This window comes from Miniopterus schreibersii (assembly GCF_964146895.1).
Source record: "Miniopterus schreibersii genome assembly, chromosome: 12".
Taxonomy (NCBI): domain Eukaryota; kingdom Metazoa; phylum Chordata; class Mammalia; order Chiroptera; family Miniopteridae; genus Miniopterus; species Miniopterus schreibersii.
The window spans coordinates 20,975,776-20,991,360 of record NC_138112.1 but is presented as its reverse complement, the minus strand read 5'-3'; the positions used below and the strand labels follow the sequence as shown (position 1 = coordinate 20,991,360).

At 35.0% G+C, this 15,585-nt stretch overlaps 1 protein-coding gene across 2 annotated transcripts in view; it reads right to left on the bottom strand.

Annotated features, from left to right (window-relative positions):
* Positions 1-249: 249 nt before the first annotated feature.
* Positions 250-15,585, bottom strand: part of SESN3 (sestrin 3) — a 53,569-nt gene continuing 38,233 nt past the window's right edge. For both annotated transcript variants that reach the window (XM_081155586.1, XM_081155585.1), the window contains 6 exons: positions 12,478-12,714; positions 11,656-11,830; positions 6,600-6,718; positions 5,625-5,815; positions 3,444-3,588; positions 250-1,865 (listed from right to left, as the gene is read on the bottom strand). In XM_081155586.1, the coding sequence (XP_081011712.1) occupies positions 1,779-1,865; positions 3,444-3,588; positions 5,625-5,815; positions 6,600-6,718; positions 11,656-11,830; positions 12,478-12,714 (954 nt within the window). In that variant the 3' untranslated portion in view covers positions 250-1,778. The remainder of the gene's footprint in view (positions 1,866-3,443; positions 3,589-5,624; positions 5,816-6,599; positions 6,719-11,655; positions 11,831-12,477; positions 12,715-15,585) is intronic.

Sequence of the window (15,585 nt, the reverse complement as noted above, 5' to 3'; positions counted from 1 at the left end):
ATCTGGAACAAAATCTAAAAGACAGCAACCTACAGTATTATACCAGAAAAGGATGATAAATGGAAGGGGGGAAATGATTTAACAAAACACTAGTCCACTATTCTTTCATGAGAGATAAAAAAAAGTAAGTCCTATATAATAAGTAAATCTAAAATGAAATCTTTGTGGGAACTCTAACAACAAATTTTAACTATAATATTTACTACGAAAAAAGTGGATCTGTTTTAAAAAAAATTAGCATGTGGTGTACAATTCAAGTCACCATTTATTAACCAAAAAGTGTTGAAGCCGTGCAGTCGTGTCCTACGGATAGTTGTAAGCATCTCTTTAGGCACTTCGCTGGTTCAGTAACGTAACACAAATTAAAGCTATAAACACATAATGTTGTGCTCTGTGAAGATAGTCTAATCAAGCAACATAAACCAATGCAAAAATGTGACTTTTTGGATGCTTATGTTCCTCCCCTAAGACTGGATCATCTTTTTTAACCAGTCGTCCAAAGAGATTTTTCTGGGGAAGGGGATGCTTTGGCATTATGAAAGGAACACTATTCAACCCCAGTAAGGCGAAAGCCTTGTGCAATAAAGAAATCTGAACCAAATTTCTTTATGGCTCTGTCTTAAAGGACACTTCTGCAGTGACACAATAGGGGGAAAGTTTAGCTGAGTATTTTTTTAAACATATTGCACTCTTTTTTTGTTGTTGTTCATTCACATTAATGCATAGAAACACAATTTTTACCTTTGAATAATAAACCGTTTAACTTATTATAAGAAAAATCATGGAAAATAAGTTCTAAAGGCCTAACAGGAAAAAATATAGGTATAGTAACCTTCTTCTGCTTACTGCAATATAGAAATCACTATGAGAAAAGAAAACTGTGCAAAGAAAGTTTTTGGTCAGCCTTGTGTGGGTGCAAGTTTGTATGTGCCAACTAAATGAACTGGAATAAGCAGCACTGTGAGCACTGGTTACTGAAGATGACTGAGGATTACTGTCAGTGATAGAAAGGATTGTGCATAATTCCACTTTTTATATATACATCTGACATGGAAAACTGAAACTCCTGTTTCAGACGAGAAAGAAAATAGCTGAATTTGGCATTTCAGTAGCATGCTATAGAATTCATCATGATTATTTTCACATTAAATTATGGACAATGGCTGTATCACATTTCACGTTATCGCCAATAGCAGTAAAAAAACCAAAAACAAACAAACAAAAAAAACCAAACAGTGCCTGACAAATAATCTCCTGGGGACACAGGGTATGTCCTGTGAGCAGCTTAGTTCAACAGCGCATGCTTTTCCTCTACCGGATTTGGGACACACCATGAAAAGTGGAGAACGGCCAGAGGAGGTTATTCTTTGCTGAATTCCAATATCTGAATAAACAATTGCTTGAGCAGATTGTAAGCACTTTTCCTTATTTAACAACCAAAAAAAAAAAGGTGGGGAAAGAAATACACATACACACAAACCCCAAAGCGCTGAAGTTAAGCATTACCAAACCAGGGTCATGATTTATGATCAGTTTCCAAAAATCTGACTATAAACAATGCAAAGTAGTGCTCCTCAGTATTATTTTTGCAATTGTTAGTAATGTTAAGCATCAAGAAAAAGAAAACACATCATTGCACATTACAGCCGCCCCCAAAAAACGGCTAAACTTTGACACAGAGAATTGAATAATTGTTGATGCTACATCACAAACAGCTTCTGATGTATATCTTATGTGAAAAGGTCTTTACACATATGACACTTTCCCTGGGTGAGGCTTCAGGTCAAATGCCGAGTTATGGCACGAAGAGCATACAGGAGTTCAGCTTGCATCCGTGCTTCCATTAACAGTAAATTGACGTGAACCTGGAAGTGAAAATGTTATCAATTTAATTATAAACAACTGAAAAAACTTTAAATGTTTTTCCTATAGCAGACGTTCCCAAAGGTTTTTCTTGTGCATAAAGACACAAGTAACAAACCTACATGCCTGGGCACTGTTATGCATGTACATGTAACAGAAGAAAACATTATAAAAAACATTTCTTGTAAGTGATAAAGATGACCCCTAAAGTCTTAACAATTCCAATAATTTTGTTAGAATATATATTATATAAAGCCAATCAATCTTTTGGGTTGTAAATAAAATTAACCTTTATAAATTACAACTTTTCTACAAATTATACCTTCTTCCAGTTGTAAAACTGTATATGGCTAAAAAAAAATCAGCCCTACATTTCTTATCGCATATGCTTATTCATTGGAAAGCTTTTAAAAACCTTTTTTACTATTTACTCGAAAGGGGTACTAAAATGAACATCTGCTTTTAGCAGTTTGTAATTAATGTCTGGTGCTCATTAATATGCATAGCCTCCCTAGAGTCCTTTAGAAATAGCTGCAAACAAGCACCTGACTTTTGGGGAGGATATTACTTCTTATCTGACAGGTTAAAATGAATACTCATGTAGTCCCAAAATGTATTACAAAAAAATGACATATTTAAATTATTTTGGTAACTTTCTATAGGTGGGACATATTGTTAGATACAGTTTCTTGATAAGTGAAGAGAATTTCTAGATGTAACCTAGTAAAGGGAGAAAATCTGCAAACATAAACAGGGCCTAAAGATGCGTCAAGGAGAGATGCTGGAGATACAATGGATATTTATCAGGTGTGTGATTGGTTCTAAGACTTCAAAAAAATCTGTTAAGTATTGAGGCCATAACATTCTCTGTCAAGGTCATACAGTTATTTTGTCACTATTAGGACCCTAAAAGATTTTTTTTACTCTCAAGCTTGGGAACAGTGGGATAAATAGAAGCTTCTTGGACTTAAAGGTCAAAAGACCTCAGGTTTAAGGTCAGTTCTTATACTATAATGTTAGTCAAGATCCTCAGTACCTATTAATTCTTGAATAATGATTCCTCTATATCCAAAGAAATATTTTTATATAATAATATATTTGACTCAAAGGTCCTGCATTATATTTTTAAAATACTAAATTACCAAATTGGAATGAAAAACTATTGTTTTAATAGGTTAATTCTAAAGACTACAGTTAAAAAGAAATCTCTATATGCCTTTAGGGCCATGACATAATTACACTTAACACAATATCTCAGTAGGTTTGACTTTTATTGTTAGAATGATGGACAGTTTTCCAAATGTACTTTAAAAATGTATCTATATTCAGATCTAATTTTTCAAAGGCCAATGCTAAACTTTTACTTTATATACCACATAAACAAAACACATAACCAAAATTTAGTTAATAGTCAATAAACCTGAATTTAACAACTTTAAGACAAAAAGATGGCTAGATAACACCACTTTCATTTCTTTAATGGCACTCATTTATTAATATTTTTATGCATAATTTTTCATAATCATTACTTCTTATATTGAACATCTATCTGTGATATAGTGTTTAGTCATGAAACACACCTTTTCCGAGTGTTTGAACTGACGCCAGTAACTATCATACATGCGCTTGGTAGTTCTCTCAGGATAGCAGGTCACTGTCTTAATGTAAACCTTCAGGCTTCGTTCAAGTAATTGGTTAACTTCTCCGTAATCATAATCATCATACCTATGAGCAATGACAACAGCTTTTTATAAAGACAAAAATCAAAATTTCTGATTTCTAAAGTTGTACCAGAGACATTTATTGTCCAATAATTAAAAACCAAAGGCTAATCAATTAATTCATCTAAAAAATATTTATTGAGTGTCTATTATGTACCGTGTACTTTCCATATACTCTTCTAGGCACTGGTGATACACAAATGAACAAAATAGACAAAAATCCCTGGTCTCACGGAATTTAAATTCTATTGGAGAGAAAAAGAAAAATTAAAAATATAAACATAGTACATCAGATGGTGATAACTGGGATGGAGATAGAATGAAACTGGGGGCTAGAAGAGGGACTGTGATTTTAGATGGGATGGGCAGAAAGGCCTCTCTGAGAGGGTGACGTCTGAGCAAATACCAGAAAGAGCAAGTGCAAAGCCCTAAGTAGGAGTCAAGTGTTTCAAGGAGGAAGGAGTAATGAACTGTGTCCAGTGCTACTGACTGAAATAAGATAACTGGAAACTGACCACCGGAAGCAGTTATATAGAGGTCACTGGCAACCTCAGTAAGAGCCGTTTTGTTAGTGAGGGAGGAGTAAAAGCCTGATCTGGTAGTGGGTTCAAAAGAGAATGAGATATGAGAAAATGGTGAGAGTAAATATAGAAAATTTTTTCAAAGAGATTTGCTGTGCACAGGAGCAGAAAAATGAGGCAATAGCTGAGGGAAAGCAGGATGAAGAAAAAAAATTGTTAAAAGATGAGAGAAATTATAGCATGTTTATATACAAATGGGAAAGATCCAATAAAGGGAGTAAAGGTGAACATGCAGGATCTTTAGAAGAGAGGAGATGGGACTCTGTGTCATAGACAGTTCATCCACAATAAGAGAAAGGAGCCACAGGGAATAGGCACAGAGGCAGACTAAAGGGTAAATACAGTAGTGGGGTTTTGTAAAATTTCTGGTCTGTATTTTCAGTTAATTTTTAACCCAAACATAACACTGAAAAAACAGTATCTAGAGGATTTTATATAAGTTTTATTTAGTAGCATCCCATAGATAAATATAATCACCATAACATTTGTTATTTATTGTCATGAATACAATAAACATTTATCACAACTGAATTAACTCTATTGGTGTTTCTTTTTCTTATAGGTATAATATCTGCTTTAAAATGTGATGATTCTGTGTAACTTACTGTCTAGGACAGTAAATGGGTAGAGAGCAGTTATTATTTACCAATGTAATAGTGTCTTTTAGGTAGAATGTTGATTTTTCAGGAAATTTGTTTTTTTAGTTGAAACTATAGAAAATACTTTCCTTAACAAATTAAATTCCAATTCCATTTGAAAAAGGCTTAAATTGAATGCATTTATAACAGGATTTTCTCTTTCTGCAAATTTATCTTCACAAAAACCTTCACAATCAGCTCAAAAAGGCATATTCTCAAAAAAAAAACCCAAAACCAAACAAACGAAAATGTTTTCTGATTAGACCATTTTCATTTACTTATTGTCCTCTCAATGCAAATTTTTAAAATTTAGAGGCTATTAATTTACACTGATAGTTTTATTTCAGTGTAGTTGTGTGAACTTACGCAAGCTTTATGAGGGCAGAGTCTATCTTTGTTTTATTTGTACCCAAATTTCCATTCCTTCAAAACTAACCAAGCAACCAACCAACAAACCAACCAACCAACCAACCAGCATTTATTAGTGATCTAAAGGAATACAATATATGGTTTTTAAGTGCTAATTCTTCCAGGAAGGATTCTCAGACTGAGCCTGATTTTATCCTATCTCCAATGATTCCTGATACTTTTTTCCCTCATTAATAAATTGTTAGTACTGTATTTACATATGCGTGTTAATATTCACAACAGTTAACCATAGAAAAAAGCCCTTCTATAAAATGGAGTTAATTGTTTAAAACCAGAAGTCCACATGTAGTATTTCCTCCCAGGAACTATATACCCCTAAACAGGATAGAAGTAAGAGTCGTGCCAGAATTTTCTTTTAGAAATGTATAAAACGGTCTCCACAGTGAGCATACCTGATTCCAAACATACAGTGAACATAGTTAAATAAAGCTCTGCGCAGCATGGTTGTGTCAACATCCTCGTGGGTGGCCATAGTGTTATAGGTGAGACTGTAGACCATGCGAAACTTCTCATCAAGAAGATGTCCAATGTCAGAATAAAGTCTATTCACCAGGGAGAACCCATGATTTTCCCAGGTATAGTCCTAAAAGAATAAAAATGTATACAATTACAAACTAGGCATTCTTCATTGACATAAATTCTAGGTTTTTATTAATTATAACTACTTAAGCAAGTAAGTGAAGATATTTCAAATTTATTTCATCAGCCTGTAGACTGGAGTGCTATGTTATTTCCTCAGTGTGGTCCAGGGTTTAGCAGTCGGTGATAAACTGGCTACTTCCTGTGGTGAAGTACTATGCAAACTACCCCCTTATCTGAAAGGACCCCAGATGATCTTAACCCATTCCTGTGATCAAGCCTATTCAGTGACATGGATAGTTAGCAGATCATCTGAAATGGGTGCAAAGGAATTCAAATTTACACTCTCTTTAGGGGTCACATCACTATTGTGGCTATGTTTTCCTAGGGGTGCGGAGGGGATAGCTCTTAAGCCATCAGCTACTGGTTTGTGATTTTATTAAAAAATGTCTTATTATAAATGTGATACATCATTTGGTTTCTTCTCTGTTATGCTCTCCCCCCTAAAATGGTATGCATATTCTACAACTACAATGCGATAATGCAAGTAACTGAATAAAGCAGTTTCCTCTTGTCTTCTTAATGGGGAAAATGTTGAAATAATAATCCATCTATTGGGACATCAAATTAGGCTAGGCTGAAAACTAGATTAAATAAGGAAAGATTTATAGACTCTATCAAAATGACCAATAATTTCTTTAGAAGTCAATTTATTTACATTTTAACACTTCACAGTTAAAATAACAGTATTTATTCCCTAGTTTCTCTGAAATAAAGACATCTCATACCTGAGCTCGGAATGTTGGCAAATGCTCCTCTCCTCGTCTGGCAAAGTCTTCATACCCAAAACCTGGGTCTTCAATATACCGAGAGACATCAGCTGTTATAATCATGTCATCCTCAAAATCTAAGAGCAATAACAAACAATGTAGTGTTAAGAAAACTGTACATAGAACAATGAAACATCCCCATTTTCCTCCACTTTTTAGCTTTTGGATTTCCAAAGTGAAAATATTGACTACCTGGCTTAAATTCATATAAAATATCTACTGCTGAAGTTTTGAATACAATTTCATTACCAAATACTGGCCATCTTAACATTTAGCTATAGTTACTCAGTCAAAAAATTGACTAAATTGAAATACCTAAATAGTAGTAGCTCATTTAGAAAGAGGGAAGATAGCACAGGCCTTTGAATAAAGCTTAAACTTTTGATTTCTCTGGGGATGAAGTGGGATGTGGGGAAAGAGAACAGATGAAGGTAAAGACCACTTTAACTGAATTGAATGTTAAGATAGATTTTGTTAAAATTAGATAGATGGTCTTTCATCTGGATGTATTTACAGGGAAAATTCGTTCACTTTTAGTTTACCAAGAGGCATATAGGGAGAAGGGCTGTGATGGGAAAACAACAGGGAGGAAGGGGACTTTCGAGAGCCACTATTATTCTTAGCTGATTTGCTGCTAGTTGAGCAGGAAGGGTCTGTTTGTGAAAATTCACTGAGTTCTACACCTAAGATTTGTACGCATTTCTGTGCACATGAAAATAAAAGGTATACAACATATGGAGTAAACAATGTGCTAATGAGATTGAAAATGGAATGCTATCAAAGTGGTATTAAGGAAGGAAGACTACAATAGTATCTTAAGACACCTAACTTCTGCATATTTGATAATAATAAAAATTTGCCACAGAGAAATTATAAAAACCTAATGCATGTAAATTTGGTATAAAGATAATTCTCTTTTAACTCACTTTTTAAGGTTAGTTTTTACAATTACTTTTTCCTGATTTAAATCACTAAAAGGGAATGATCAACCTGTATTTACTACTTTCTGTTCTCAAAAATAAACATACATTTTCAAAATAAATGAAAAAAACTAGCTCTTTCCACTCAAAGAACAGTATTTTCTTAGTATTTTAATTAATATTAAATACATTCAATATTTAATAAATATTATATAATGTTAATAAACCAAACTTATGGTATAATAAAAAACTATAATTCTTAACTGGACAGTGTTGATAGGCTTAATAAACAAGTGCAATTATAGTAATTCACCCAAAAGACCTGGTAAACTAGTAGTACCTTCATTAACTTTCATCTTTGCTATTTCATGTAAAGCCTTGCAATAAGTATTCTTTTCTCACAAGTTTTGACCTTTCCTTGGGACACTAGCATGGACTAACTGGAGTGCTTGATAATGGCAAGAAAGATCAGGTGCCCAGGCTACCCAACTTAGGAAACATTTGATTAAAATTCTTACCTAACTTCCTTATTACACAAAACGAGACTGGCATTTGTTGAGTACTTATTACATACCAGGTACTGTGCTATGTACAATGTGGATTAGTTTAAGATGATATAGAAACTTGTAAACACTGAACTACTGAAATTGGTCTGAAGCTCTGAAATGACCTTCGGCTCTCTAAAAGAGAAATCTCAGGCTCTCCCAGCCTACCCCCAGCCACTCTACTGTCTCCTGGTGCTCTAGCCCTCTTTTCGGGGTAAACAGAAACACTTTATAAATGGTGTTTTCACTGCATTGTCTTAACATTTACCAATGAGGTTATGGTTGGCTTAATTCAGTCCATCACATAATAATCAGTAGAAATGAAGCAAAAAAATGAAAAATGCAATTGCTGAGGCCACTATGAAAGCTATGAATTTTGTGGAATGCAAAGTAAAATTAAACCAAGCACAGCGAGTGATAATTCAACTCTGTAAAATAGTTTTTCTCTTGAAGTGATTCCCCCCCCCCCCCCCCACTGTACAACCTGGTAGAGTTGACTATTACTTAGCTGGTTCCTTTGACTTTGATGTTAGTTTTTGTTTTGCTCATACACATTTTCATGTTGACTTTTAAGCATCTTTAAACAATAGAGAGTAACTAACCAAATAAGATAAAAATTTATTCTACTAATACTATCCATTCATTCATTTTTAAATTAGGAGTCGAATGAGACATGTTTTCTAGGCAATTTTGTCTAAAGAAATGTACAAAGATCTCTCAAACCACACATACCTTTTTCTTAAATTTATCTTAAGAAGTTAATGTTTTAAAAAAAATTAAAATTAGTACTCTGATCAACAAATCTAAAGCTCTCATTTAAATTCTACCTAAACAAAAATATTTCAGTCTGAACTGAAAGGAAATAGTATTTTGCACATTCTGCACTCTTCTGCCCCTAAGAAGTAACTATTAACAAAATACGGAAAATGTTATGTTACAGTAATGAAACACCTTTCTAACTTGAAAAACACACACACAATAAAAGCTAGTTAACTCTGTTACCAAGCTACAGAATACACCCCTGTATAACACTTTAAATATTTATTTTCTTCAAAAGACTGGAAAAACTATTCTTAGAATCTCCACATGGAATCTGGAATGCTTTATCACACTGGTCAAATCAAAAGATTTATTATTATTTTTTAACCAAGAAATTTTTTATAGAAAAAATAAATGTCTATTTCCATTTTAAAACATGGTAAGTTTATAAAAATGACTCAATTAGCCAGTGCATGAAGTCATTTTTTTATGTTATCTTTGTGTGACCAGCAAATTTAGTACTGGGAATGTTTAAGAGTAAATAATGAAATGATTTATTTCCTTGAATGATTTACAAATGATACAGCCTCTTCTGTTAAAATTAGAACAAAATTTCTGGCTAGGGGCTAAGACTTGCTAGTCAAAAATGCACTTTAGAAGGCAGTAAGTAGTTCCTGCTCAAGGGTCCAGGAGACAGAGAGAGACAGAGAGAGAGAGAGAGACATCGATATGAGAAACACTGATCAGTTGCCTCCACATGTTCCTTGACTGGGGATTGAACTCACAACCTTTTGGTGTACGGGACTATGCTCCAACTGAGCCACCTAGCCAAGGCCCTAGGCTTATTATTTTTCTTTGTCCCATTTGTTCTCCCTGGCTGATTTTATAATCAACTCTTTTGATTTTAACCCCTAATTATATGCTGAAAACTTCCAAAACTTTATCTTGAACTTAAAGCCCTCTCCTGATCTTAAGGCTACAACTCCGAGTGTGGTGTGCAGACCAGCAGCATTTGTATCACTTGAGACTATGATGAAGTGTAGCCTACCTGGTCCCATCCCAGACTGACTGAATCAGAATCTGCATTCCAGCCAGAGTCCACCAAGGGACTCACACCCACAGTAAAGTTGAGAAGTGCTGTACTAGACATCTCCAGACTGGATGTTTTATAGACATACCAACTCCAAATGTCTAAACTATGGCAGCGTACATGTTCCTTAAGGTTAGAAAGATCAGATCATCACGATAAGACCCCTGCCTACCTAGTCAGCTTCCTTGTCACATTATCTACCCTCATGATTTATGTCCTAACAGCACGGCCATTTGTTCCTGAAGCAAGCATCCTGTTTCCTTACCACCGTGCCTTGGCTCAGGCTTAGGTGCTGTTTACCACCAATTCCCGTCCCCCAGCCACTGCCTGACATCCCTGCACTCAAGATTCTAAGACTTAGCTTAGAGCCAAATGGTTGGAGAAAGTCATCCTCTAGGACCCTTTCTGCCCACACTTCTCCCCCACCAAGACTGGGTTCAGGGTCCTCTTCTAGGCTCATATGCCTTTCACATTCTACTATGTATTGTAATTATTAATTTCTTTCCCACTAGCAATGACAGCTCCCAGGAAGCAGTAATCCTGTCTCATTCAGGCTGAAAATCTACCTATCACAGTGTTGAGACTCTGCGTCTATGGGGTACTCAAAAAATATTTGTAGAATATTAAGTAACTAAACCACCAGGCTTCCCTTTTGGGGGATTTCTTACTGACTAGAAGCTCTGAGAAACTCAATATACTTGAGTAAGTAATATACTCAATTTTGTAGATAAAATCTTTCATTAAAAAAAGATCATCATGAGAAATGATAAAAGGGAATCTTGCTTTTCCTGGTAAAATTTCTGCGAGCTATTGGTTGATGCTATGTTTAAAGTTAACAAACAGGTGTGGTCAAATCAATTACTCTCAGAATTTATGAGAGTAACCAGTCTTTAGACTAGTCATTTTGAAGCCTCCTTTTAAGCCAAAATGGAACTCCATTTTAAAAATAAATGTTATGTAGATTGATGACTTTGAAGGGTTTAAGCTTTCTATTGCATCTATGCTATTTTAGTAACATTTATTATGTGGTGTTCAATATCTTTCTTAGTCACAATTGAAAAGTTTCCCTCCTACTTCAAAGTCTCTTAGAATCTTAGATAAAAAAGTATTTTTAAAACTACAGCAAAGAAGCCTAACTTTAAACATGAAATAAATTCCTCCAAATTCAATCTAAGAAAATGACCCAAATAATACATTTTTATAAAATTCCAAAGATTTCTCCAAAGAAATGCAAATGCAAATACAATGTAATTTTAGGACTAACCTGGAAAAGCAGCAGTGTGAGAAGAATCCTCCTACACACTCCCTGCCCACAAAAATGGCAAAGATATTTTTTAAAAATTATATCTATTTGAAATAGAATTTCACTTATCATTAAAGAAAAAAAATCACAAAAGTAGGATGAATTAAATATTTCTATCTAACTTTATAAGTAACTGGTCTGCTTTGAATAACATTTTCTCCAGGATAGAGTATGGAGTACAGAGTTGGAAGTTCCTCCCAACTGGGTGTGAAATGTATTCAAAGATGCTCCAACCTAAGAGAGGAAGCAATGGTGTCAGGTGTACCATCCACAACGCAGAAGACAACGAACCAAAGGACCGTAGTAGCAGAATCATTTTTACATATCCACATGGGGAACACTCAAGGTGGTCTGTCAGGGTTCCAAGAACAACTAAAAGACAGTGAAAAAAAGGCACCTGAATGAGGAAACGAGTGAAAGGTATCTCCAGAGACAACGAACAGACTTTCCTTCTTTTCCTTCTCAAAGCGAGTGGTCATTTCTTCCTGAGATGCGTCTTCATCGTCTCTTTCTTCTTGAAGCCTTTTCATCCTTTCCATTAAGGCCTCCAGCTCGCTTAGAGAGCCTACAATCTAGAACCAGGCAAGATAACGATTGTGTTATGGAAATTAGAAACGGTTCCAGTAAACGTCTCCACCTCCCAACGTCACCTTACTGGATACAGTGGCATCAGTACTATTATTAAGTTCCTAAGTGGGTTTTCGACTGACTCCAAAGAAAATCATATCACAGATTCAAACGTTTTCAGAAGTATGATGTTTTTGCCTCAGCTATAAAAATAGAAAATTTATAAATATAGATATATTTCATCTAGAATTCTAGCATTTGATATATATTATATTATGGGTTTTTTTAAATGAGGCAACTTCAAATTTTTAAATTTTTCTGTCATAAGATATATTTTCTATTGGTCATTACAGACCAAAGATAAACTGTTCTAGGATCTATTGTTCAAAGGGTCTAACGTGAAAAGCCTAGGATCACTGGAATGAACCACTGTTTTAGTCTTTATGATCCGTCATAATATCTATCCGCTTTAAAAGCCTCTTTGAGATAATTCAGAACTTCAGGTACAGGTTAAATTTTTATAGTAACAAAAATTATGCTAAAATATTTCAAGTATATATATCCTGTTTAATCAGAGAATAAATTCTCTCTCGATACGTTTAATGTTAGGAAGTGTAAAGGCAAAACAGTAAAGAGGGTTAAGAAAACTGACCCCAAAGTTGTTGCCTGTAAGGGTTGCATTCTCTATGTTGTTGTCATTAGCGAGGTCACAAACGCAGAAATTGTTGACTGATATTAGCCTGAACCCATTGGAGATTTCTGGATCTCTTTCTGGATTGATGCCACTACCAAAAACAAAGCTTGCCAAAGCATGATAATGTGCCAGTAGGACCACAGCATGTACCAGTTCAGGCAGAGACCAATTATTTTCTCCAGTTTTGACAAGTTTCTGAAATTGGAAAGCAAATCAAAGTAAAAATAAAAATCATAGAATGCTTCAAAGCAATTTTAGAAAGCATGGAAAATCTATCAAATTTCATATATGTTCATTTATAGTAATAAAACTTAAAACTCTCTTCTAAAAATGTTTCATATGTTAAAGGTATGGCTTTGGTCAAACAATATTACATTAAAACTATCAAACCTAACAATATAATTTTGTTGTGGCTTCTTCTAAATTCATATGTGTGTGTGTGTGTGTGTGTGTGTGTGTGTGTGTATACACATATATATATACACACACACATATATGAACTTCTGCTTCCAAAGCACTCTCCATATTATGTTATTTTAATAAGATATTTCAGAGAATCAAAGAACATTATATCTAGAAGGGGCTTTAAAGATTACCTAGCACAACCATTCATTTTAAAGTTTTAAGGTAGAGCCCAGCCGGGTGTGGCTCAGCGGTTGAGCATCGACCTAGGATCCAGGGAGATCACAGTTCAACTCCCAGTCAGGGCACCTGCCCAGGTTGTGGGCTCGATCCCCAGTTGGGGGCATGCAGGAGGCAGCCGATCAATGACAACTCTCTCATCATTGATGTTTCTATCTCTCTCTCTCCCTCTCCCTTCCTCTCTACAAAGTCAATAAAGATATATTAAAAAATAATAATAAAATTTTAAGGCAGAGACCCTACCTTAAAAAGTCATATAAAAAAATCCAATTCAGTAAGTCAACACTGTAAATTTTTAGATATCTTCTCTGTTGGAGAAAGACCCTACAGCAGATGATAGAAACTGTACAATACTACCTGGCATGTGAATAAAAACTTTAAAAATTTCAAAACACTTTTTCATATGCTAATGGACTTGATATGCCAGCCAAATGATGGCATCACAAGTGAAGCCATTAAAAACAGCAATCTCTTCATCCCCACTTTCTCGAAGAGCCAAGCCCATCTGTTAACCCATCAGGGATTCTTTTCCAAGTGTTTGTTTTCTTGTCTGTCTGTCCATCTGTGTGTGAGTGAGTGTGTGTGTGTGTGTGTGCGCGCATGTGTGTGTCCTGCTGCTCTCTGCAAATCTAAAACTTTAATTTGGCTCACTTACTGACTAACAACCAAAACCAAAAGACTGCTTTTGTTCTACTCTCCATTATTTAACTACATACACACACACACGCGCACACACACACACACGTAATTTATTACCAAAAGGTCAGGGAAAAGAAAAGGGAAAATCAATCATATTCTACTACTTTATAACTTTTACACATCTCCTTTTATTTTTATAAGCATTATTATATAATCAGAGTACACATCTATTTTTTTCTGTTTTTCAAACTTCACATTTTGACACGTTTATTTCTTAAAGGCTACAGTTTTATATTAATGGTTAAGCATGGGCTACACTGTCCAGTTGTGGCTGAACAGAACTCCTTCTCCATTCCCTTACTGCCAGCATACAAATTGGTTCTACAATATTTTTGTTTACTTGCTACTATGAATAGCATCTTCATGCTATAGCTTTGTTCGTATTTTAGAAACAATTCCTGGAAGGATTTTTAGGGCAAGGGGTATTAATATTTTTTATGACTTTTGATAATACTGCCAAAGAGCTTTCTAAAAGGATTGGTAGAACTTAAAGTGCTTTTGTCAGTCTTTGCAGGATTATTAAACCTGAAAGGATAGCCAGTATGCATTAGTTTAGATTTCTCACCTCACGTTCACTTCTTTTTTATTTATTATAAATAATCTGGTTTCTTTTTCAAACAAACCCCTGAAGCTACTTTCTATTTCTTTTTAGCCCTTATCTTATTTGATCTCTGCAGAATTTACATTTTCCTCACTTCCTTCTTGAAATTAATCTCACTTTCACTATTTTTTTTTAACCCTTTCTACCCTGAGATGGATTCTTCTTCATCTCCCCAGCAGCCTCCTCCCTTTTCTACTTGCCTCCACAATGTTGGCTTCTCAAGTCTACCCACGACCTTCTTTTCTTATACAATCTCTCCCTGGATGGATCATTCATCCCTTCAACCTGACCTTTGCTTATTTGTAAATAACTATCCTTTACCTTGAGCTACAGATCTGCAGTTCCTCCAGTAACTGGACATCACCACATGGCTGCCAAGTCTCCTGCTCCTAGGCCTGTGGGTGATCTCCTGCTCATGCCATTGCTTTGTGCCGAGTCAGAAGGCAGAACCTTAGGATGGTTCTCCTGCCCCAATCCATTCTCCATCCTCACGTTCTGCCAGTCACCAAGTCCTGCTTATTCTCATGCAGAATAATTACATACGGTCTGATCCCTCCTCTTCATCTCCCTATTGCTTTAAAAATGTCATCTCTCAGGTGGATTACTGCAACTGTTTCATGACTGGCCTCCCTGCTTCTAGTCCATACCATTTGTAATTTATCTTCTGCATCAACAAATATGCTCATACTACAACTTAGTTCAAAACCTTCAATAATTCTTGATTCTTTATCATAGTGATCTCTAAGCTCTTTTGAGCACATATATTTCTGACAGTAACAACTGGGAGCCCATCCCCTGATAGTATATACATTTATAAATTAACATGTACTTATAAAATTTTACATAGACTAGTTATATACATGTACTATAATACTAATATAATGAAACAAAAAAAATACAAAAGAATGACATAAGAACACACACACACACACACACACACACACTTTCTAACATTTTGAAGGGCTGTCTTGTGCACCCTGTGAGGTAGGTACATAGCATAACTCTGGGGACCATAACTTTCTGAGGGTAAAACACAAATTCTTTAATACACTATTCACTGGGTCACACAGTACGATCCCAATTCTTTCCATTTCCTATCCACCACCTTATGTAACCATTCCTCC